Here is a 23,910-nt window from a genome sequence, read left to right as displayed (position 1 = left end):
TATGTCTATACTGCCTTTCCTGAGCAGAAACTATGTTTAAGATTTTATTAAGTCTCTATACGCTGTTAACAATGCAAATACCATTTTTCATCCAAATTTCTCCGTGCTTGTATTGGCTAAGGCACTTCATGTGGAAATGCCATCATATGCCTGCGTTCTTGCATTTGTTTTTGCTGTACAGGGAAACGCTGTCACTGCCGCAAATGTCATTATACTGTTTGAGACACTCCTCCGGAATTGAGTCTAGCACGTCCTTCGTGACCCAAAGAGTGCACTCTGAAAACAGAAAAAACAAAAGTTTAATTATAGGCCATGCTCTATGCAACCTCAAGCATGGAGCTATATGACAGCCATACATATCTTAGAATACAATCTTGAGGGGGACTTACATTGGTGGAAGATTTAATGTATTTTAACAACATTTCCCACGCGAGGAAGGCAGGCGCAAGCGTACGGGTTTCCACATTCTTTTAGGCAGCGTTTCGCTGTGGCTAATGTGAACTTATTGTGAGCTTGCGTTTATATATTTCAAGCTTTGTTCCATTACAAGTATCTGTTACATATAGTGCAGGGGTTTGTATTTTTGGATTGCGCAAGTCTTTGGGTAAGAAATTTTTAACTAAAAACTCCTATTGCGCAGCAGTTAACACAGTCTTTTGTGTCAATACAAATTCGGCGTAGTGCTTCACCGCAAATGAACTGGCTTTTGCGCAAGGTTGCTTTACTGTACAAATATATCGTCTCCTGACATTGGGATGAATTAGAAAGTGGGAAGTTATAAATGGGTGAAAAGATAGCTGGTCGTAACAAACATTTCTTAAGCATATTTTTACAAAATCAAGCGCAAAATTTACCTAATACCTCTTATGTACTACCTATTTTGGGGTACTTAAGGATAGTCTATTTAACAAAAAAATGCAAAGTGAACGGCGATTTGAGTGAATTACTCTACCCGCATGCCTTCCCAGTTATCGTTATCCTTGTGTGAGGGCTTCGTCAAACCCGGCATAATCCCAAAAAGATACCAAAAACGAGTCCGGAAGGCATATTCAGAATAAAAGCGTTAAAGGCCTTGCCTAGTGGGCAGAAAACGTTTGGTCTTTAATGTACCTTTTTGGTAAGGTATTCGGTGCGAATACAAGTGCTGACAAACATAGATCCTAGGTGTGCCACGGAACCTTACTGTATAACTGCATAAAATATATACTGCATTTCTGTAGAAAGTTCGGTGCACAGGGGATATTTTGGGGGATGAGTAACCAAATATTTACAGGGGTAATTGTCTCCACGGCGAAATTCTTAAATTTTAATTGGTCTTATCAATGAAGAGTTAAGGCTGCTGCGGAAATAATGCTTAGTGTAGGTGTATAACATTTTGTTTCGTGTGAAACGCCAAGGAAGCCAGAGTGACACCTGTCGTTTTGCTCCGAGAGGGCAAGGAAAGCCGCACAAATCTACACAATGAAGTCGGAGCTTTAATTGCCTGTACCAATAGTCATTTATGCTTTACCCACCCAGGCATGGGCACGGTAGTGATTAGGGGTGCGAACTGGAGTAAGAAAGCGCCTCTCCGACCACTTCAGGCCGAACTAGTTTCTCTTCTTTCATATCCCTGAGCATTGGGAAAGAAATATTAGGTATGTTTTGTTTGTCATTTTGGAATGCTCATAACTGCTTTAGACCAGTTCTGTATTTGTTCCCATCAACTACACTTTGTAAGCGCTGTCCGGCACTTCCCAAAAACTGCCCAGAGTTGTTCATGAGAAGCAAATGAAAGCGCCAAGTTATTTACACGGCATCGTACGGGATGCGATTCTCGTAAAACTTGATAATTCGCGGCTGTGCAGAGTGCACACAAAATATCAAAACACTGCGGAGTTTTATTACGGTCTCCGAAGTGGTGCATCTCCAGAACGGCGCAATTCTTGTAGTCTGTGTAGTGGAATCGGCCAACCTCGACGTCTGTACCTAAAAAACAAACAAATTAGGATAAGACAGATCGAAAAATCTGCAGCCAAGCACATGATGGCTTCTGCTGCAAAAGAGGCTATAACTTTGAGTCGTTGGTCCGCCGATCACTGCCCACTAACGATGTGGGCTTTGAAAGTCGGTCTAGATATATGGTCGTCATTAGTAAACGCCGGCCTTGTCGCAAAGTAGCAAAATTTTGCTGCAGGATTAATTTTGGACGTTTTGTTTGGTACAGTGCCGTCTTTGCTGAAGGTTTTGAAAAGAACAGGCAATGTTTGTAGCAGAAGATAAGCAACACCAAAGCTCACCTCTATCCTTCGTTCGGTGATTGTCACAACTCTCGACCGAAGCTTTCTGCCTTTTTTTCCTTCAGCTTTTTGTAGCGTGTGCTACACTGGCCGAGATTAAGCAGTTTCGCGTGCCTCCTAGAGAGCCGTGCTGAGCATGCGCGAGGAGCAGTGACGTCACACGGCACACACAACGTTGCTCGCTGCCCGGCGTTCTCACACACCCCACGCGCCCAGAGTCTTCGCCGACTTCCGTTCCACACGTGGCGCCCCAGTCCACTTGATGATCATGCGAGGGGTGGCCGGGTGTGAAACCGATGGTTCGTGCGTCGCAGCAACACCGGTATTCGCCTGTGGAACCAGCTTAGCTGTGGGGCGATTTGTAACGCTGCGACGGGCCGCCTGATAAATATACATGTGTCACATAATGCGTATACCGTGTGTGTGTCATTTTAGCAGCAGTAAGCATGATGATCAAGCTAATCCTAGACAAACAGGAAAGCTAAGAATAACTAGCTGAAACTTAGCTCACGGTACGTCTATCTTGGCATAGCCGAGCTAAGCCACTGCTAATTTTTTGTGTCACGTCTTCTCCCCAGCTACGTCTAGACATTTTTTCGGCATAGTAAGATTGCGGTTGCCATAGACATTTCGTTGGCAGCAAGTTTTACACATTGCACAAAAATGATAAATGCATATTCACTTCTGACATGAGAACTCCTTTTTTTCTTTAAGAGTGTGTATAGCTTGTGTAAAATTATTCACCTATTGAGATTTCGCACAAATTGAAGTAGCAGACGCATCACTTGTGGCGCAACAGATCTATGCAGATAAAATAGGCTGTTGTCTCAGTTTTTTTTACTTTAGGAATAATTACACCACCATAACATAGAGATGCGTGATTCGACTTATAAACACAATAAACATAACATTCTGGACAAAACCATTCCAGGGCAACAGGCGACATCATAAATTATCGGGAGGGCATTGTTTTCAGATTTTCTTCCACGCTATTACAAAATACTGATTTATCTGAACCAGCATAAAACTTCCAAAACAACTCGACGCTTTTCGAAATCGTGCCATTGTTCACTTAAGAGCATAGATATGCAATCAACCGAGGTATAAAATGCTGAAATAAGGCCGTATTTGTCCTACTTGTCCAAAAATAACGTTTTTGTACGCATTTTGAATGTGAAAAGCAGAAATTAAATTCGCAGAAATTTACACCGAACCCTTTTAGACCGTTTTTGTGTTTTGGGGAAAATTCCACACAAAAGGGTGGAACACACGAACGTTGATTTCGGTTCCAACCTGAGCGCAATCTAGAAGTCATCAGAAGCTGCGTGATGCTACGGAAGGGTGGCATAAAAGTAACGCTCGTGGCGCATACCATTGAGCTCGCTTAGGTAGCCACTATCATTTGCCGGCCTGCTAACACGCTTGGACAGGTTCTTGGGTCTGGGCGCCATTATATGTTCCGTACCAGCGAGAAAAGCTAGCTCCGGCTGCAGGGCTCAACGTGTTTAGTTGCGTTTCGACGCTCGTGCATCCCACCGTACATAGAGCGTCGACATTGGTTGAATGGAGCCTGGCAATGACTTTAATGAGGCCGTTGCTGTCATCAGTCTGCGGGCATTGCATAGCCTCATGTAGTTGAAGCGCCTGGATGTTAAGCTCTGCTAAAATATCCTCTCGGGCGGCAAACAGCCGCTTCGTGCTGGCTACGCAATCCGCACAAACGAACGATGATGTACAATAGCAGTGCCACTCAGTGCAGTCCTCGACAGACAGAAATTTTGTGCTCCCAATGCCGGAATTTTCCGATCACGGCACCGATGCGGGCATTTTTCTACAGGAACTCCATAGCGCTCTCGCTTCAATGTTCCGTCAGGAAGCACGTATACAACAAAACCCCAAGTCCGTGGTGAAAGCAAAGCTTTTGACCTCTCCCAGCGAACGGTTCTTTCGTGGCGTGCGGGACAAGCAACTCCCAACGCGGCGAGGACGTGGAGGGCGGTTTTCACTCACGGAGCACAGTGTAGATGATACAGCGAATGCTTACCCAGTGTTCCCCGCGCGCAGGTGCTTGCTAACAGCGGCGGGTGCGTCGAAGGGACGGCTTTGTCGTCTGCTTTAGCGAAGGTTGTTTTACGTCTCTTTTGGAACAGCTTCGCGTTCACGGCGCGCTTCCTTCGCACGGCTTGTTCGATAGCACCTCCTGGGTAACCCAGACTCGGCGGACTTAAGTGTTCGCTAGGCAACGATACCTTAAGGATTCGCTTGCAGTGCTCGAAAACAAAATGTAGAGAACACATACAGACATCTCACGCTAGAGAAATGCTACCTTTTGCGCAGTGCTTGCCACGATTGCGATTCCGTTTTGTAAATTGGTGAATATAAATTCGGCTGTGTTTCAAGAGGTATTACAAAAGGCGAAAGGAACAACTTGTTCTGAAAAATATAGATTATAAAGGTCTCCTAGGCTTTCTAGCAATTCACAAGCTTACTGAAATAATTAGTTTAAATCACTATAAATGGGAATCACTAAGCTCACATGCCGAATTGTTTCGGTGTCTGCGCTTGTGTCACGCGGGGGTGTAGCCCCAAGCTAGCACATAAGGATGCCTAGATTCCGCTGTCTCATCCTTTGAAAGATGCTCCTCCCCGTTTTATTTATTCCGACGCACGGTCGGGCTACAGCGGCTGCGGTGTCCGCCGCTCTAGCGCGGCTGTGGCCGACGCTGTTGCGTTCGTGACGCCGCCCCCGTGAATTCCAGTTAACGGCTGGCAGTATGTCGGGTTTCACTCTTTGTAGAGCAACGTGTGCAAATTTAAGTGACGTTGCATTGAAAATTCTTGCCGGGTGTCGTTTAAAGCTTTGCTTTCCAACCAATGCTAGCCATGGTAATCTAGTTCCGAATTACAAACAAAGCCTTTCACGCGTTTATTTTGGGTAAATGATAAATGGCGGGTTTCGTACGTCAGCTTGTTCAGATTATAGCGTACTAAACTAGTTTCATGACTTTGACTTAGCAGGGTTATACTTTAAGTCACGGCACCTTATGTTAACCGCGCAGACATTTCCAACCGCAATGTCAGCCGCTTCGCTTCCTTGTACTGCCTAGTTTGGCATTCACATGAGCTAACAATAACCGTGTCCCATGGAAGTGCCGAGGAAGAGCTTTACGACATGATTCTCGGGCGAGTCATTACTGCCCGATATCTTGAAACATCACAGGGTGCGCTGTTGTCGTTGATTGAGAGCCGCTATCTGTACAGAAATTATGAAACTTTTGAAGGTTTTCAGACGATGAAATTAATAGAAAAAGCATACTCACTCGGGCCTACCGTGTAATACGTGGTGCCAGGAGTGTCACCCAGCGTGTGGTGCAAACTTACGCGAACACTACGAGAGAAAACAATCAGGATATTTAATAGTCAGACGATGTAATCGCACACCGGTGCACACACACACAAAAAAGAGGAAGTTGTGGAAGAGAAAATGAAATATTCTTTCAAAGGCGCACCTGTAATCAATCTCTATTACCTTCTCCAAATCTGACTTTCACAAATTGCCACTAGCGTTTATGTCATAACGAAAACAGAAAATTGCCGTGGAGATCTTTCGTGGACAAAAATGCTTGTTGTCCTATGCGCAAGCATACGGGGCCGTCTGTTTTGATGCCCCTAGAGCGAAGCCGCTTCACTGCATAGTCAGTTCGGTTGAGGATGAAATCAAAGGTACCGTACGGGATGCGCGTCGATGTGGCAGTGAGGCAGGGCTTCTATTTAAAGAAACAACTTGAGAAATCACCTGCCGCGGTGGGTAAGTGTATGTGGCGCTGTGATGCAGAGTCGAAGAACGCCTGTCCTATTCGTCTCGTCGCTGCCGTTTTCTTAACACCAAAGTGTTTTATGCCGGCATACACCAAGGTTTCACTGACGGCATACCCTTCACGGAAATTACGCCACTACAACGAACACAGGAGAAACGGCAGAAAAAGTTTCATTGACGCGGATGGTGCTGCCGTCTAGGAGAGATGAAGCGAAGTAGAGCATCATGAAGCTAACGAGCGCCGACAGCTGGCGCCTCGATCGGGCAGCCTAAACTGTGTCGTTTGTCAGTTACGCGCCGCAAAAAGGCAACGACGCCGACAGGCGAATGCCGCGAACGTGACTGATTTGGTGCGAAGAGAAACGCCAGCGGGAAGCGGAACGCTTTCGCACAACACGGTCCGAGCTACGATCTCTGCCTCTCGCGTCATGCAAGCTGAGCTCGTCGCAATGCAACCGTCTGCCGCACACGCCACGGAGGAGGACCGAATAGGTCGCACCTCTGCCGAAGTGACCCGCTAGCAGGACCTTGCTTGCCAAGCACATCCACAAGACAGCCGCCAACCAACAAATCATGCTCCATTCGCTGCAGATTTTGCTGCACTTTTCACTTTCGTGTTTTACCGATTCCTATTGCAGAGAAATAAACCACAGTTTTTTTCTTTTTCGACGGAGGCAAAAAATGAAAAGAAAGTATGTCGAGAGTTTGCCACGATTAAAGATCTTGAGGTGTGCTAAAATATTCTATGAACCCACACTACGGCAGGCCACAGGTTTAATAATAACAGCGCCAAAATAATAATAAAAAAAAAACATTGAAACCCACCCTCGGGGCCGGGACTGCTTTGTCGTGGTAGGAAGCAAAAAAGATCTTCACAGTATTACTCCACTGAAACCAACTAAAATTCCATAAACAATTCGTGTAATTCGACTGTTTTAAACTCTCCCGTAGAATTATTTTGAAGTTTCTTCAGACTCAGTATCCCTGAAGACATATTTTAAAAGGAATAAAATAGGGCGTTTATAGACCTTACATATGGAAATAATGGTAATGTCTTTATCTGGCTAACAAATAGTTGAGAAATGCCAATGAGCTTGTGGAAATAAAAGCCTCAGAGTAAAATATTCCAATAGGAGTGCATGTAATTATCACAGCATTATCACCACACGATTCCAATTCGGTTCAAATGCAATAATGACTCAGGGAGAGAAAACATTTGCAAATTCCACGCACAAATAGGAATGACCTTAAAGAGAAGATTTGAATGATGTTTACACCGCCATAATGGTCCATGTTCTGAACTGGCCAATAGAGCGCAAGTAGCACCATTTGAAATGATTGCAAGGGCGTCTTGGCGAAGCTAGGTTAAGCCGAATCTGCCTAGAGCATTTTAGTTCCGTCAGTCGCTTCGGAGCGATGGGCTCGCGACGCTCATCGTCTTTTATTACCTCCAGGCATGGTTTCATTGGCTCGCGCCTTTGAACCAGCATACCCTGCAGAAATGTACGGTCTGCACCACATTCTCCGGCGGAGCTAAGAGGTTCCTGTTCTTCCTGACGCTTCTTTTAACGCTGGATGCCGCGTAGGATTATAGAACCCTTTCGTGCCATCTCACTGTCACGTGTTCACGTGCTCCTGCCCACGTGACCACCGCCCTGCTTCGCTTTTATCCCAAGAGCCCCAAGCCCACACAAATGCGCCTATTCTGAAAGGTTCCGCTGCGGCGGCGGCTGCCGATATTCGCGTTAATCAGCGGCGTCTGGTAGTATTGTAGAAAAATTCTGAGTTAGGGTTCCAGATTCTCCCCCTCGGCTTGGAAGTGAGGTGGAACCACCGGAAACCCACCTGCGCATTCAACCAGAGAAGAGCAGCAGCAGCAGCATTGCCTTAAAACCCGAAACGCGGAGGAAACGCAAATAAAAATTCGTTTTAAAACAGTGGTCGGTGTAAGTTAAAACTAAAGCAGTTTCACTCAATGTGAAAGCTGTCGGAAGTGCGGAGCTGTGATTCTCCAGAGGGGCTGTGGCGGCATTCTCCGCACTTCACTACCACCCCTCATGCTCATCCCCCTCACTCCCCTTTGATGTATTGAACAGAGATTTTTTTTCAACGCAATTCAGTATTCCCACCTTCACAGTGCTCGCGCGCCCTCTCTTGCGACAGCCCGCATCCTTTTCTTTATATTTTGTTTCTTGGTGGGTCTGGAACAGCACGAGAGGGAGTTCTGTTCTTTTTGTGCTTGCGTTCATCTCGCAGGTTCTCGTGATTTGCTGCACCGTTTTGAACGCGCCGTTGTTTTCTTCACGGGCCACTTTTTCTCGCTTACTATCGTAAAATCAACCCTATGAGCATTCCTAACTAAACTGAATGCTGGTAAAGCGCATATAATTTGCCTCAAAAGTACGCGCAATTTTCCTTGCGCTAAATAATGAGAACATGGATAAGAAGTGCCAGTGGTTACATGAGTTTCGAACACTTCTGCCTATAAAATCTCTCGTGTCAAGTATTCTCCCAACTTTTGGCCGGATGAGTGGATGTAGGGATACGCGGGTATCTTTTTGAAGCCTCTGTTTAGATGAGGGACACCACGGGACTGCGGTGGCTAGATAGAGTGACCTCGGACGAGCTACGACGACATGCCGGGGCCCTAAAGTGCTCTGCACTTAAACTACCGATTGGTTGAGGACGCCGGTATACGCTGTACTGACGGTTCAACTGCTTCGACGCATCCCATGGCCCCAAAGTAATGTCGTCATTGGCTGGGAAGGCGGGATACGAAGGTGCGATGTCGTCTTGGGCGGCGAACGCGTGGTATGACTTTATAGCAGCGGCGCCCGCGTGGATGGGGTGGGAGCCAGACTTCTGTTGGCGTAGCGGAAGTGAAGATATAAGTTTTCAAGAAATTCTGAGCGGAGAAAAAAAAAGTTTCCTTCAAGTTTTTTTTTCATTATGATATGAAAAATTACAAATATGCGATTCCGCACAGATCTATAAGGAACTCGACATACTTAGGGACTTGGATGTTGGATCAAACCCGAAAAGTAACTGTAGTTACTCGCGATTACCTAAAAAGAACCAAATTACGGCCACTGTAAAAGAAAATAGGTAAATAAAATATACATAAAACAGGTTTAAGGTCGAGTGAGATTTGAACCCGGTTCTCCCAGTGCAGCAGACTGATGCGGTAACTTCAGCGCTAACCGTTACCCGAAAACACGATGCATCGGGGAAGAAGTTTTAAAAATCGCGGGCTTTCTCCTTCAGATCACTTAGGAGACTTAAGTGCACCTGAAGTTTATGCTTAACACTGACAAGAATATGACTGTTACATGCTGCATCACGAAAGTCCAGCAGTTCGAGCTCCCACCCTAAAAAAATCTGCGAACGATTTCAAGTGAAGGCATTGCAGGGAGGGAAGCGCTTTCGAAAATCGATTTTCGAAAGCGCTTCCCTGTTTGCATATTTGTCGCATCAGGATTAATTTCCCGGAGAAGCTCTTTTGTTTATTGTTATCCTGGTCTAAAAAAATAAAGAAATGCGTTATTTTTTACTGTGCATCGTACCTAAAAAATACCGGATCGGTTACATTCGGGTCCGGGTGGATTCACTTCGTTCCGGTTCAGTTCCGGTTCGGCAAAATCACAACCCAAACTGGTTCGCTAGTCGGTTCGCAAGCTCGAATTGGTTCGCGAACCGGTATGGTGAGTTCGGTATAAGCGAAGAGCGAAAAAACGTTTTGTAGTTTAAAGCGACCATAAAACCTAAATTGCTATTCTGGAGCATCCGAAAAGGTGCTTTTGCCTAATTAATGCTGGCAATTTTAAAAACGACAGGAAGTACAATTTGGCGATATATTAAGGAAGACAGCGTAAGTAGGGACTCTTTCCCAGCTACTTTACCCCCCCAGCCCTGATGTTGTCCCAGGGATTACTTAAAACAACCACCGAGAGTCATGGCTCTATGTGGGATATACTTTCTCCCGCTTCCCTTTTTTTGTTGTGGAAATGGCAAATCGAAATTCTTTCTCCAGAATCGCCCATAAACTTGAACGTTAAACCCCTACAGTTGGGCCTGCGTACCGGCCAGTCACATCCGTACATTAGCCGAGGTCGTGTTTTAAACTCCAGCTGTGTACTCTCTCTCAAACGTTGTAGCATGACAAAAATCCTACAGCGGCAACAAACATGATACCCATGAGTTCAATTTTCGGGCCACCTAGGATAATTTGTTAGCACTCACCGTCCCGAGGGTGCGAGCTGAATTTTGATAGAAGTGAGATTAACTTAATGATTGGTAAATCATTGTTGCTTTGTTCACTGGAATGCATTTTCAGATAGCTATTGCGGATCTGTACGTCACCATGAATGCACCTCCGTTTCGCCCTATCACCACCCTCGTTCCGTCCGCTACGTAAAGGAATCTTATCGCAGATTATGCGATCCCAAACTGAATGGGTGATTATAGGCGTTACGCACGATTGATTGATTGATTGATTGATTGATTGATTGATTGATTGATTCATTGATTGATCGTTTGATTGATTGATTGAGGTGTGTAACACGCCGAGGCTACAGCTGGGCTAGGAGGCGCTCAGGTGTATCTTCGGCTACACCTGATAGAACTCTTTTGGGAAGACGCCCTTTAATTTGTCAACAGCACTACTGCCCCTGCGAAACCAGTAGCAGTATATATAGCGAGTTAGCCCAGCTAGTTAGTCAGTGGCGGGCACCTCCGAAAACAAAAAGCAGGCCTGAAAGAGACCACGCAGCTCAACTAGCGCAAAGTACGAGCGCTGGGCAAATGGGATAAGGCGAGATTAGCCTACCTTACTTCATGTGTTATCTACTTCATCGGGGCCGTTTTTTTTTATATAAAACAGAGAACGCAGCACCTGCAAGTTCAAAAGGAGTGCGTGCCGTATGCTGGTTCTCCCTGCTATAACTATTATCATTATTTTGTTATGTTAAAACATGCGAAGTTGTCCGCTCTACGCGTCATAAAAAACTTACTAATATTCAGGCAGCACGGCGGTTGTTGCATTTGCCGTAATGACAGGTTTGTCTATGTTATATCGAGGTTGGATTGCGGAAATGGTGCCTAGAGCAAAATCTGCCTTTCGGTGTTTTTTTTATCCGCTGGCAGAAGGCAGCGAAAAAGAAAATTTACACCATCTTCCCGCGAGGGGAACCATGGGGTAGATGCGACGCTTCGGGGGTTGCTGTTGCGTTATTCAAATCATCGGACGATGTCATTCAAATCACCGGACCCGTTCATCTTTTCAAATGTATTTCTAGGTGTTGATTTGGTAATAGAAACTTCTCTTAAAAGATTCTCTTTTTGTTTTTCGGAAGATCATTCAAATGAAGGTACAAATATACAATGCAAATATTTGTAAACCAAGGGATTTCTTTGCATGAACACAGGCCCTATATCTTGTATACGCTCGAAGAATAAATTGGACCTTCAAAGCTGCCGCTGTAATGCGCGGAGTAATGGGATCTTCGAGCTTAAACCTGTTTAAAAATTGCGCCGCTACTTCATCAGCGACTATGCAATTGACGCTTTTGTCCTACCTTGCGGGTCGAGAGAAAGTCTGCATTTTTCTGAGCTACTCAGTTTAGGAGATCTTCGGCGTTTGTTTTTTTACCAGTTTGGGTTCAAAACAATTAGCGTTATTTTTTCTGAAAATTCTGCGTCGGGTTGCAAGAGTTTATTCTAGTATTGTAAACCAAATTTTTGGAAAGGCAGCTGCTGTACTATTCTGGGTGCATAAGCCATTCCGCAAAAAAATTTTCAGCGCACCAAGTTCTGCTTATGTGAGTTGATGGAAAAGCCTGGCGACAGTTATCATCCCCTTCAACACTGTTACCTGGCATTTAACGCCTTTGTCTCTATTTTTGGTTTTTCACCTTTTGGCGCTTATTTCTTCGACACGCTTCTGTACAGCGTTACCTTGTTCGCGTGCCGTTCTTTTCTTTCGTTTCTTCGTCTTTTGAAATGAAAACGTCTACAGGCTGGCTGGTGGGTGGCGTTGACACGCACCCCAGCTTCCCAAACATTGCTATTGTGCATAAACCGATTGCGCCTGTTTTGCTCACACGGCCGCGCGTTCACTGGTAACGTGGTGCGCACTGTTCTAACTTTTGTTCCACAGCTGGCACCGAATGCATAGCGCCATGGTAATAAACTGGGCGCTTACTCTGGAGACTCAGGTTCAAACTGCAAAAGAGCGCGAATGTTTGTTTACTCGCTCTTTACAACTTGGGCCATTATCTGCACCAGAAAAAAATGACACGACTACGACAACGGTCTTTCGCATAGTGGTGCACATAAGGCTGTCGCCTTAAAAGGGACAAAAAGAAGTGCTTACCGTTTTTTTCCTCCATCTTTATTAAGTGACCAGACGTACGTAGCGTTGCTGGATTCGGAATCATAATGAGTTCTTTGCGCCGAGAGACATTGGAGCAATTCGTCACGGTTGGTGTCCCGTGCCCCTATCGGGTGCACAAAATCTGCGAAAATCTGCGTAGCGGAGATAATGGTTCAAAATAACTTAAATGTGTGGTCGCTTTTCACTAAAATAAATTTGCAAAACTTCGTAATTTTTAAGGCAATCAGCTTTTTTTAGGTCAGCAAACGTTGGCAACGCGCTAATTGTCTTTTCACATATTCAAGTTCTAGGTCCGCCTTGTGACACAAACACGTGCGACGAATGACTTTGGACGGACCTTGTCTGTTCTTGTTCTTCCCGTCCATCGTATGCATTTGTGTGACCCATCGCACCCTACAATCCAACAGCTTTTTACATCCGAAACATCTACCATTTTTGGTATTTCATATAAATTCTCAAAAACGCTGTTCGTGCTCATGAGCTGTATACGAAAATTCGTAGAAAAAGCACGCAAAGTCAACCACACGTGCCACGAAATGGTTGTTTATATATACAAATTTTCCTTTCACAATATTGTGCAGACGAATATTTAAAACCTAGAACCTTGTGCTAGACCTTTCCCTGAAAAAGTCGTCAAACGCGTTAACTGGGTGAAAACTTTCAACATTCAGGCAAAGAAAAAGCCAGCTAAGAAAAATGAATGTCTGCCTTTCAAACACGCGGCATGTTATCACTATTCGTTCTTGGTAAATTCTCAGTGACAGTACAGACTATGTATGAGTAAGAGGCTATACGTGAGGGGCACTTTTCTTACTCGAGACCCGTTTGCCGTCCAGACGTGTCCAGCCAAAGAATGGTTTCCCATATTTGACCGACTCACTACATCCGTCATCCACGATACGTGGCCATGGGAGTGAAGTGGCCCATTTTTGTTGTTCGTAACCCTTAAGACGAAATCTACGCCCCGTGACAAATTTACTACTATGATTCTTATAAAAAGGACAGCGCCGAAAGCCTTTTAAAGAACGACGTCGGCAGCAAGTGTTCATTATTTCTGTGCCTATCTCTGGCAAATTACGAGCGTTTCATGTCTTAGGGTGGTCACAAGTAATTTATGTTCTGGTGTTCCACAGGAAATTGCTTGGTCAAAGAAAAGAAAACCTTAAAAGGTTCTGCTATTTAGTGGTGCCACTCCATAGCCAAAATATGTTCGCTTGCAGGCTTGAAGTCATTCCGTTTTCATTCAAAGTACGTGTAAGCGTTACGTTCCACTGCGATTTGAAAACTGCCATTCTAAATATTAGTTGGTCTTCAAATGACTGATGTGTTTCTCTGATCATACAATAAAACTTTGTGTGACATGCTACCTCGTAACGAATGAAAATTAGTATCGGCTTTGGTAATTTAGACAGACAGATTGTTAGGAAATCCTAAACATTATTTCATCTTTACAATAGGCCACCATTTGTTGTCGCTTCGGTTTTGACGCTTGCAGAAAGCCAATACGATAAGTAAAACTTTACTTTGGCGGCACAGACGGATGGGACTTAGACGTATGATGTATAGCTAAGTTGTTGTAGCCCAATATCAAGGGTTTTTTTTACTTTTTTGTTTAACTATGTAACAATCTCGTTAAATTCTAGGAATTTTAATATATTGTGAGCCATGTTCGAACACGGTTAAAAGCCAAAACAATTGGTATGTGCTACGCAAATAGAAACAATACAAAAGTTGTGGCCTAGATTGCTCCCTGTAGCCATGGGCGTGTGGCGTTTCATTGAGCACTACTGAACGGTCGCACCAATGCTGTGAGAGCAAAGTTGTATCAGGGGCTTCATATCGTTTTGGGGTAATCAGTGGTGCAGTTATTGAGCTTCTCCCACGACACCCGATGCGTACCGGCGCATCCTGAGCAGATGCCTAAATCTTCCGATGCGTAAAACATTCTCTGCTTCTTTGGGCACACCAAGCGGAAGATATTGGGCCCACGCTCGTGTTGTGAAAAACGGAGGGTTGGCGCAAACTTGTTTTCTATTGCTGCTTCTAAGGCTGTCTACGGAATGGGGCCTCACTCAACCATGCATGATTGGGGCCGTCGATTTGGCGAAAAATATCTTGAGAAGTGCCAGTCGTCAGGTTATCTCTAGGAGCAGTTCCTTCAAAGACAATGAACGAAGTAGCAGTTTCGGGACATTTATTTTTACATAATCATAGCATCCACACTTATACTAAATGATTCGGCAATTTCTCGGGAAAATATTGCTGGAGAATACAAACAAATAAAAGAATATTTAGCAATCAACAAAATATTTGCGTTGAAGAGTGGGCGTAAAATTGATATTAGCCATTCCCTTTTCTACCTGTATGAAATGAAACGACAAAAGGGGCCGACTCTTCAAATAATTCTGTTAGCATTTTATTGTTCTTCAGTCGTTCATTCCTGCTGAACCTCTACAATTTTTTTTTATTGAAGAAAAGTGGCTGCACGAAAACTTCCCTTCAGGTTTGTGAGCTCCTATGTCCCAGAAGGCGATGCTACTTTAACACAGCGCGTCGTCTAGGCCACACTAAATATGTTTCATTACTAATACACAAAGGGCTGTGCAAGATAAAAGGAAACATGACCTGTGACTAAGCGCAGTAAACCAAATTGAAAGCGAAAAAAATTCCTCTAGGCGAGTAATCCTTTCTATTAATCCTTTCTAAGTTAAATAAACGGTGGTGGTTTGGGGGCCTACAGACAAAAGGCGTGTTTATAATGGCTGTTAACAAACGTTAAGCATGTGTTCTCCTAGGACCGACCACCACTTTCGGCGATATTCCTTTTCAGCGCTCCGCACATAACTTACCAAAACTCACGAAGTACCTTCCATTATTCTGAACAAGATGGAATAGGGCGCAAACATAGCGGCAGAAAGCTTCTATGACACTTATTGTACTATATTCAGAATTGTCTTCTAAATCTTAAATACCTTGGAGACGTCGGGGACCTCGCGTTGAAGCTGGTTTGGGCCCACAGCACCTTGAGTTTTGCCAGCTGCAAAAAGAAGCGTTACAAAAACGGAGACAATGGGCAGCCCAAGTGCCATCGTTGTGCCTCGAGGCTGATACATTTGCGAATGGCTTCAGGCAGGATATTTGTTTGCTCCTCTACGCTGGGTTTTATTCTTTAAAATTGACAAGTAGCAAAAAAATTCTAAAGCGGTCATTCACAGCGACATAAATCTCGAATCACGATCACTGATAGAGCGGGGAGGCACAGTTTGGGTTCCCGTCCCTGCGTATAACGAGGCCTTCAGATGGTAAGTTTCTACTTGATTTCTAGTACGCCACTTCTGCTGTCGCGTACACGAGCGGTTGTTCTTTTTCCTCTACGTGCAAAAGGTCGTTTACAGGATGTCGGTACATCCGTTCTAGAATATTACCGGACGTACACATTATTTTAATGCTAGAAAGTTCAACCACGTGCACTTCCTCATTTGTAAAAGCTTCTCTGGTACTGTCATATCTGCCGAAATTTATCGCCGTTACGATGTTTTGTTCTGTGGATATTTTCTTTACCGCAGCTATGCTGCAGGGGATACATTTTATCTTAACGCACACATTTTTGTTCCGCCATGAAACCAAGCAACATGAGTAGCGTAATAATAAAAGCGTTTAAGTTAAACACTTTAATCATTATCCGTGAAATTAATTGAATCATATGATGGTACATGCGGCAAAAACAAAGCTGATTCTCTACCGCTTGTAACAAAATGTGACCTAAACCTTCTCTTCCTTAGATGAATTGGCTTCGAAGAGCGCCTCTGGCGTCCTGATCAAAGCATGTTAAGGACCCACACCCTTCCTGGCACGCACCGTCTCCGACTTCTCTATCCCTCTTCCTATCCCTCCAGACTCTGCCCGACTTGCGGTGCCCTAGACAACCACGGCCCCCTTCAGGGGCAAGAGCCCCTAAACCCACCTCTCGCCTTCACTGACGAAGAGCTTAGGTGAGGGCGTTGGGCAGCTCGGAACAAAACTAAAATAAAGTTTTGTACCAGTGCTGTTTTGTTTTCTTCATACCTCATGCTTTTAACGTACCTGAAGTGGTTTGCAACCGAAATGTTGAGTAATTTCAATGACTTTATTCGCTAGGTGTACATGATTACTAAAAATGCCAAGATGCCCACTAACGGTAACCGCGCCCACAGTCTTGGCGCGCAAGCACAGTCCTGGCACGCACCTTCTCCGACTTCTCTATCCCTCTTCCTATCCCTCCACACTCTGCCCGACTTGCGGTGCCCTAGACAACCACGGCCCCCTTCAGGGGCAAGAGCCCCTAAGCCCACCTCTCGCCTTCACTGACGAAGAGCTTAGGTGAGGGCGTTGGGCAGCTCGGAACAAAACTAAAATAAAGTTTTGTACCAGTGCTGTTTTGTTTTCTTCATACCTCATGCTTTTAACGTACCTGAAGTGGTTTGCAACCGAAATGTTGAGTAATTTCAATGACTTTATTCGCTAGGTGTACATGATTACTAAAAATGCCAAGATGTCCACTAACGGTAACCGCGCCCACAGTCTTGGCGCGCAAGCACAGTCCTGGCACGCACCGTCTCCGACTTCTCTATCCCTCTTCCTATCCCTCCACACTCTGCCCGACTTGCGGTGCCCTAGACAACCACGGCCCCCTTCAGGGGCAAGAGCCCCTAAACCCACCTCTCGCCTTCACTGACGAAAAGCTTAGGTGAGGGCGTTGGGCAGCTCGGAACGTCCGGGCCAGGAAACCATAATAAAGAGAGCTGCTCTGGCTGGCAGGCTCCGGCACCTAGTCACTCCGTCACCAAATAGCATGCCTTGCTGCCTAAAATAAAGTTTTGTACCAGTGCTGTTTTGTTTTCTTCATACCTCATGCTTTTAACGTACCTGAAGTGGTTTGCAACCGAAATGTTGAGTAATTTCAATGACTTTATTCGCTAGGTGTACATGATTACTAAAAATGCCAAGATGTCCACTAACGGTAACCGCGCCCACAGTCTTGGCGCGCAAGCACAGTCTCATTATAGTCTCATGACCGCCGCAAACAAGGTGCCTGCCAAGAATGTGGCGCCTCCTATCGTCGCGTTTGGGAACCCAATGTGTAGTTCCACAAACTACCGGTACGCGGCGGCGCCTGTCTATTTTATTGAATCGCGCACACGCTCCCATCTCCCCCTAGAAGGATTCCTTGTATCATGTACTCGGAAGTCGGATCCGGGATGGACGCTTTGGTGTGTGATCGGTTCCCGTGGACGTGACGACGGCTTTGCTGGTGTGCTTTCCGTTGTATTACTGTCCATGTATCATGTTATTGCAGCTGAGTGCTTGTCTGTCGAGCGTCCCTTCACGGGTACGCTTCCTGAGCTGGTTCAGATGGCGTCTCACCATTGTTTTTGCACACTCCACAAGCCGGAATGTGTGACCGATCCTCCCTACCAGAGTTCGTTCCGCCCACTCAGGTGCCTTGCTGACACTTCCGAACTGTTTAACCCATACTGCTTCACCTTCGACGAATTGACTGGTTTTTGGTAGAGCAGCTTGTGTCATCTCTTGTCTTTAACATGCTTTGATTAGGTTCAACTGGCCTGGCAACTCCCGCCAAACATGGGCTTATCAGATGTTAGCAATATCGACTGATGCACAGTGGTATGCGCTTCCCAAACAGAAAACGCGACATGCGAACGTTGAGTGAACCAGGCTGTTCTCTTGCAAGCGCCCTCCTCAGTTCACCTACATAATGTTCTGCTTGCCCATTTGTAGCAGGGTGGTATGGCGAGATATTAGAACCAGAATTCCGTTTCTCGGGTAGAAGTCTTGTATCTGAGAAGACACAAACGCAGCCCCGTTGTCCGACGCAACTATAAGTGGTATGCCTGATGTGGTGAAAGTAGACCGAAGCACACTGATGACTGCTGTGAATGTTAGGCAGTCCATTGGTCGGACCTCCATCTTCTTGGTACAGCGTCTAGAACGACCTAAACGGTATGTTCCTCCACCGGACCCACAAAATCCACATGAGATGTGTGCCATGGTTTCTCCGGCGGCGTCGATGTCGGAACTTGAGCCTTTGAATCCTTCTGGGTGCGTTGGCACTTCTGGCATGGCGACAGTTGTTGCGCTCTCGGCGTCCAATCCAGGCCACCAAAGATAATTGTGCGCACAAGCCCTCATGACTACAATTCCGCGATGTCCCGCAACACCAAAGAGATGGCCTGTTATCGTTCTCCTGCAGGTATGACGACTCTTGAGCGCCAGATGATTCATCCTCGATGCATAACAAGATCGGTAGCTCCTTTGAAGTATGAAGTAAAATTTTCTTCCTGCAGTCGTTCCATGGTGCCATTTTGAAGAAGAGTGTTCTTCAGCAGGCGGTGTTACAATACCTTCTGAAGGTTCACGAGCTAAAGGCATTGAGTTCCTGACGAGGGCACCTGACCTTCTTCTGTTCACAACAGAGGACACGTTGCAATCAAATATGAATGCTTAGCAAAACATGTAGTAATACAGAAATAAAAAATACGTAGATAAAACGCAGAAATCCTACATTTCCAACACTGAGAATCAAGTTATGCAATCAACAAAAACAACTTTGTTCTAGAATACACGATCATAGCGGAAGCAATTGAACACGACACATTTCTTGACTGATCGTAGTTTATGCCTAGAAAATAAAAAAATGGCTCCAATCTCAGCTGTGAAGGAATGTGGAAAGCAAAGGTTTAAACGACACTCATAACAATTCCCCATGGACGTCACTTGAAATCCCACACTTGGCTCTACAAAGAGTGAATCCAGAGATTCTGCCAGCCATTACCTGGAATGCGCGGGGGCGGTGTCCCGAACGCAGCAGCGTCGGCTACGACCGTGCTAGAGCGACGGACGCCGCCGCCGCTGTAGCCCGGCCGTGAGTCGGGAGACAGAAAATGAAGAGGAGCGTCTTTCGAAGGGTTAGACAGTGGAACCTAGCGATCCTGATGTTCTAGCTTGGGGCTACACCACTGCTCCACACAAGCGCCGACAAACGGCATGTGAGCTTAGCGATTCCCATTTATACCGATTTAAACTAGTTAGTTTAGTAAGTTTGAGAATTGCGAAAAGCTGAGGGAACTTTTATAATCGCTGTTTATCAGAACCAGTTGCTACTTTCGCCTTTTCTATAACCTCTTAAAACACAACCGAATGAAATTCACCAATTTAGAAAACGGAGTCCCATTCGTGGCAAGCAGTCGCGCAAAAGGTAGCGTTTCTCAAGCGGCCAGTTGTCTGTATGTGGTTTGTACTGTGTACACTTTGTTTTCCTGCCCTACAAACTGATCCTTAACGTATCTTTGCCGTACGAGAACTTACTTCTGTCGGGTGCGGGTAACCCAGGAGGTGCTGTTGAGGAAGTTAATAAAGCCATGCGAAGGAAGCGCGCAATGGACGCGGAGCTGCTCCGAAAGAAGCCCAAAACAACCATCGCTAAAGCAGGCAACAGAGCCGTAACGCCGACGCTCCCGCCGGCGAGCAGGCACCTCCGCGCGGGAAACACTTGATAAATTCGCTGCGCCATCTACAGTGTGCTCCGTGGGTGAAACCTTGAAGAACCTGGGCCTCGCCCCCACCCTCAGTTCAAATTTACTGGTTGGCTGGTTTGTCCCGTGGTGGGTTCCCCCCAAAAAGTCTTCATAAGGCTGTAGCAGCTCGGTCAAACAATTCGGTCCAGTGGGCACGGGAGCAGCGCATTTGGCACGGGAGCAGCGCCAATGGCGTCGTATTCGCCCGTGTTGTTTTCAACATGTAGGCTTTGCTTGCATTGCTCGTGTCATGGCTGCCCATGGTATCCTGGTGCTACGCTTGCTTGTACTGGCTACAGAAAAACTTGGTTGTAAACAGCCACTAAGCCTGCGTGCAGTTCCTAGGAGAGCCTGACAACGCCATTTTCATAAAACCCGACACGTAGATAGAACTCGACCTTTGGTTTGCAGCCCGATCTTCAGCGACATCGTCTTCCTGGTCAACATAAACGAGCCGCATCCCTCGGCAGGCTTCAGTGGGCACGGAAGCAGCGCCAACGGTGTCATATTCGCTGGTGTGGTTTTCAACACGCAGGTTTGTAACAAGTATTCATTACAAGTTAGAAAGAATGACGATCTATTCTTATGGCTGTTCCCATGCCCACGAGTGTTGCGTGAGACGGTTGCTAAGTGTTTTTGTATGGCCTTACTAATGCTGTGTTCAGGTGACACAGAAAAGAACCCCGGGTCTACTACTCACACTGAAGCATTGTTAGAAGTTGAGTCGCTGCCTCACTCATAACCCTGCTGATAAGGTGAAAATTGATGAAAATTGTGTTTCACCTGCTGATATTCATTTACGCTCATGTCATTTACGCCCAAGTGTAGAGCAGAATTAGTTACCGAAGTCACGACTATTAGGACCGGCCCAAAAGAAATCGAAACAAGAATGAAAAATTTACAAAGCCGGTTGGATCAAATTGCAAACAAGTTAAAGCATCTTGATACCTTCAGTGATCGGCTATCCACCTCCGAAAAATCTATAGAACTCACCGCGGAAAATAACGTGTTATTGTTGCGTTTAAACGAACTGGAAGATAGGTCTCGCTGTAGCAACTTAATATTTTATGGTGTCGCTGACGCCAAAGAACCCTGAAAAGAAAGTGAACCCAAGTTAAATACCTTGTTAGCCGATGCGGATATGTTCCTCCCGAGTAACGCCATCGAACGGGCCCACCGTCTTCGGTACGTACTCCCCAAACAAGTGTCGCCCTGTCATAGCTAAAGAAGCTTCAAAACAAAAGAGCTTATTCTTTTGAAGCGAAAACACTTCAAAGAAAGGGACATATATATCTGAAGATGATTCATTCAGCACTCGAATCTATCGTAAAAAGCTAATGGAATCTGGCAAGAACTACCCCGGATCCCGCGATTTTTAACTGCGCTACACTAAACTGCATCTCAACTGCAAGATCTACATTTATAATGCAGCTAGCGATAGCATCGAGCAACTTCCTTCAAGTAGGCGAAGGTCTGGTTTTTCGGACACTTTGCCACGAACGTCACCGTAGTTAAGCGCAAAGGGCAGTGGTGTACCGACAGCACCTCGTGTTTCAGTACTTTTCACTCACATAAAAACAAAATTCATTATCAAGCGACTTATGTTTTACCCACCTAATCGCATTAACTGATACTTGGCTTCCTGCGCACGTGCGTGACTCTGAAATTTTCGTAAATGCGTCACATTTTTGCAAGGTATCGATGCACAGAACGAAGCGCTGAGGAGGCGGGGTTTTGCTAGCTGTTTTGAGGAATATTCCTTCGTCTATCATTCATGGGCGCAGAGACTTACAGTTTTCTCGTTATTAACGCTCGGTCATCTGAAAGTAATCATAGGCGTGTGCTACCGTTCGCCATCTTCGTCCTCTACTTTCATTAACGAATTGCATGACGCTGTCAAAATTGTTATTAGTCGATTTCCGTCATATCCATTGTTTCTCCTCGGTGATTTTAACTCCCCAAACAACAGATGGCATACTTTCCCTCCGTGCTATCGGCCTCTTCAGTGCTTTCTAGGAATTTCCTAGATTTTTTCTGTCTTCTTGTTCTCGGAGTTAGTTAGCGAACCCACGCGAGTGTCGTTTACGACTACAAACACCCATTAAACCCATCCAGACTATGCTTCAACCATTACCTGCTTACCAGGTATTAGTGACCACTCATTGCTGACATTTGACTTACACCCCCCCAGAGAAAACTATTTGCGATTACAAAAAGATAAGTTTGATGCTATCAATCGGGAATTGTCTGAATTTATTGACGTTTTTGTGACCGATTTTATCAACCATTCCGTCTAATCTAACGGATACTTTTAGTCCCGAAGTTCATCGCATCACCGTAAACCACATACCAACCTACACCATTGCTACTCATGCACAATCTCCGTGGTATAATACCAGTATCAAACGCTTGCTAACAAGAAAAAGCGCCTTTATCGCTCAGCAAAGCTTTCGCCACCTAACAAACGATGGGCCACTTATACAATCGCATCTATTATTTACGTCTAAGCACTCAGACAATCTAAAGATAACTTCGTTTCTAACGTACTGCCGTCCATGTAAAAGCCAATGTAAAAATGTTTTGGCGCGTTACCGATCCTCCGAAAGATGATTTAATCTTATTGCAAGAGTCATCTTGTGACACAGTTCCCATCAATACATGTGCAACAGTCCCCAACAACCCATGTGCTTCGCAGATTACAACCATATCGGTTGTTCTACCTCTTGCCACAATCACCTCCCCATGCCTCCTTTTTTAGATGACGTCTCTGATATCGCTTCTCTTATCTACAAATTAAGCAAGCATTCTTCGCCTGGTTATGATTCGATCAATAGTAATTTTTAAGAAATACTCTAAGAATTCGCGCCATCATATTAGCCAAGATATTCCAACAATCGGTCCACACTTCTGCTCTTCCAAGTGAATGGAAAATCCGGGTGGTGGTTCCTATTCATAAATCTGGTAGTAAATGTTCCCCTGCAAATATATGTCTCATTTCCCTCACCAGTACGTCCTGTAAGCTATTAGGACACATAATATTCACAAGCCTTTTAAATTTTCTTGAAAGTAATTCCTTTTTCACGTCAGCTCAGCATGGCATTCGCAAATCATACTCCTGTGATACCCAACTGATATCTTTCACTAATAGATTACCCCGCATATTTGACAGCTCGTCACAAGCTGATTGCACCTTTTTAGATTTTTCTAAAGCATTTGATAACGTTTGTCATAAACAATTACTTCATAAATTAAGACAACTGAAACTCGATCATTACGTGGGTAAATATATTGAATGGTTTTTTACAAATCACTGACAGTTTGTTCACGCGAAGGGTTAGAATTTTTGTTTTACCGAAGTACACTCCGGCGTTGCTTAGGGATCGGTAATTGGGCCTCTCTTATTTCCAATTTATATTAATGTCCTTTCCTGTCACATTAACTCCAGTATTCATTTACTTGCTGATGAATGCGTTATTTTTGGTGAGGTAAATAACATAACTGATTCGTGTACTCTTGAATAATATCTTAACAGTGCTGCTAACTGGTGCCGTACATGGTTAATAGAGTTGAAGATTATCAAAGGTAAAGCAATGCCTGTGTCCCGCCATGCTTACAGTCAATTTTCTTACTATATAAACGACATAGCTCTTGAATCTACTACCTCGTACAAGTACTTAGGCATCCACATAACATCGATTCTCTCTTGGGCACTGCACGTCGAACAGATAATCAACAACGTTACTCTCACGCTTGGATACCTACGCCGTAACTTTTGCAAAGCTGCATCTTCATTGAAATTAACCGTGTACAAAAGATTAGTACGACCTAAACTAGAACATGCTTCTTCGG

At 45.0% G+C, this 23,910-nt stretch overlaps 1 protein-coding gene across 1 annotated transcript; it reads right to left on the bottom strand.

Moving 5' to 3' along the window:
• LOC144151994 (uncharacterized) lies at positions 1-15,808 on the bottom strand. Its single transcript, XM_077683179.1, has 5 exons — positions 15,460-15,808; positions 12,467-12,618; positions 5,600-5,667; positions 1,888-1,968; positions 1-276 (listed from the first exon to the last, which is right to left on the bottom strand). Exons 1-5 carry the CDS (start codon positions 15,598-15,600, stop codon positions 143-145), a joined length of 576 nt encoding a protein of 191 aa, XP_077539305.1. The 5' UTR covers positions 15,601-15,808; the 3' UTR covers positions 1-142.
• Positions 15,809-23,910: the final 8,102 nt, after the last annotated feature.

Source organism: Haemaphysalis longicornis, unplaced genomic scaffold (assembly GCF_048455015.1).
Source record: "Haemaphysalis longicornis isolate Haplotype H1 unplaced genomic scaffold, Haemaphysalis longicornis Haplotype H1 scaffold_9, whole genome shotgun sequence".
NCBI lineage: Eukaryota > Metazoa > Arthropoda > Arachnida > Ixodida > Ixodidae > Haemaphysalis > Haemaphysalis longicornis.
Note: the sequence above shows the minus strand (reverse complement) of the source record. Positions and strands in the feature narration are given on the sequence as shown.

Excerpts from the sequence above, each read along its gene's own strand:
- LOC144151994 (XM_077683179.1), bottom strand. The coding sequence starts at position 15,600 with ATGTATCAGCCTCGAGGCACAACGATGGCACTTGGGCTGCCCATTGTC. Across the intron at positions 12,619-15,459 it reads AGGTCCCCGACGTCTCCAAG|ATTTTCGCAGATTTTGTGCA; the intron begins GTATTTAAGATT and ends TCCGCTACGCAG. Across the intron at positions 5,668-12,466 it reads AAAGATGGAGGAAAAAAACG|TGTTCGCGTAAGTTTGCACC; the intron begins GTAAGCACTTCT and ends TTTCTCTCGTAG.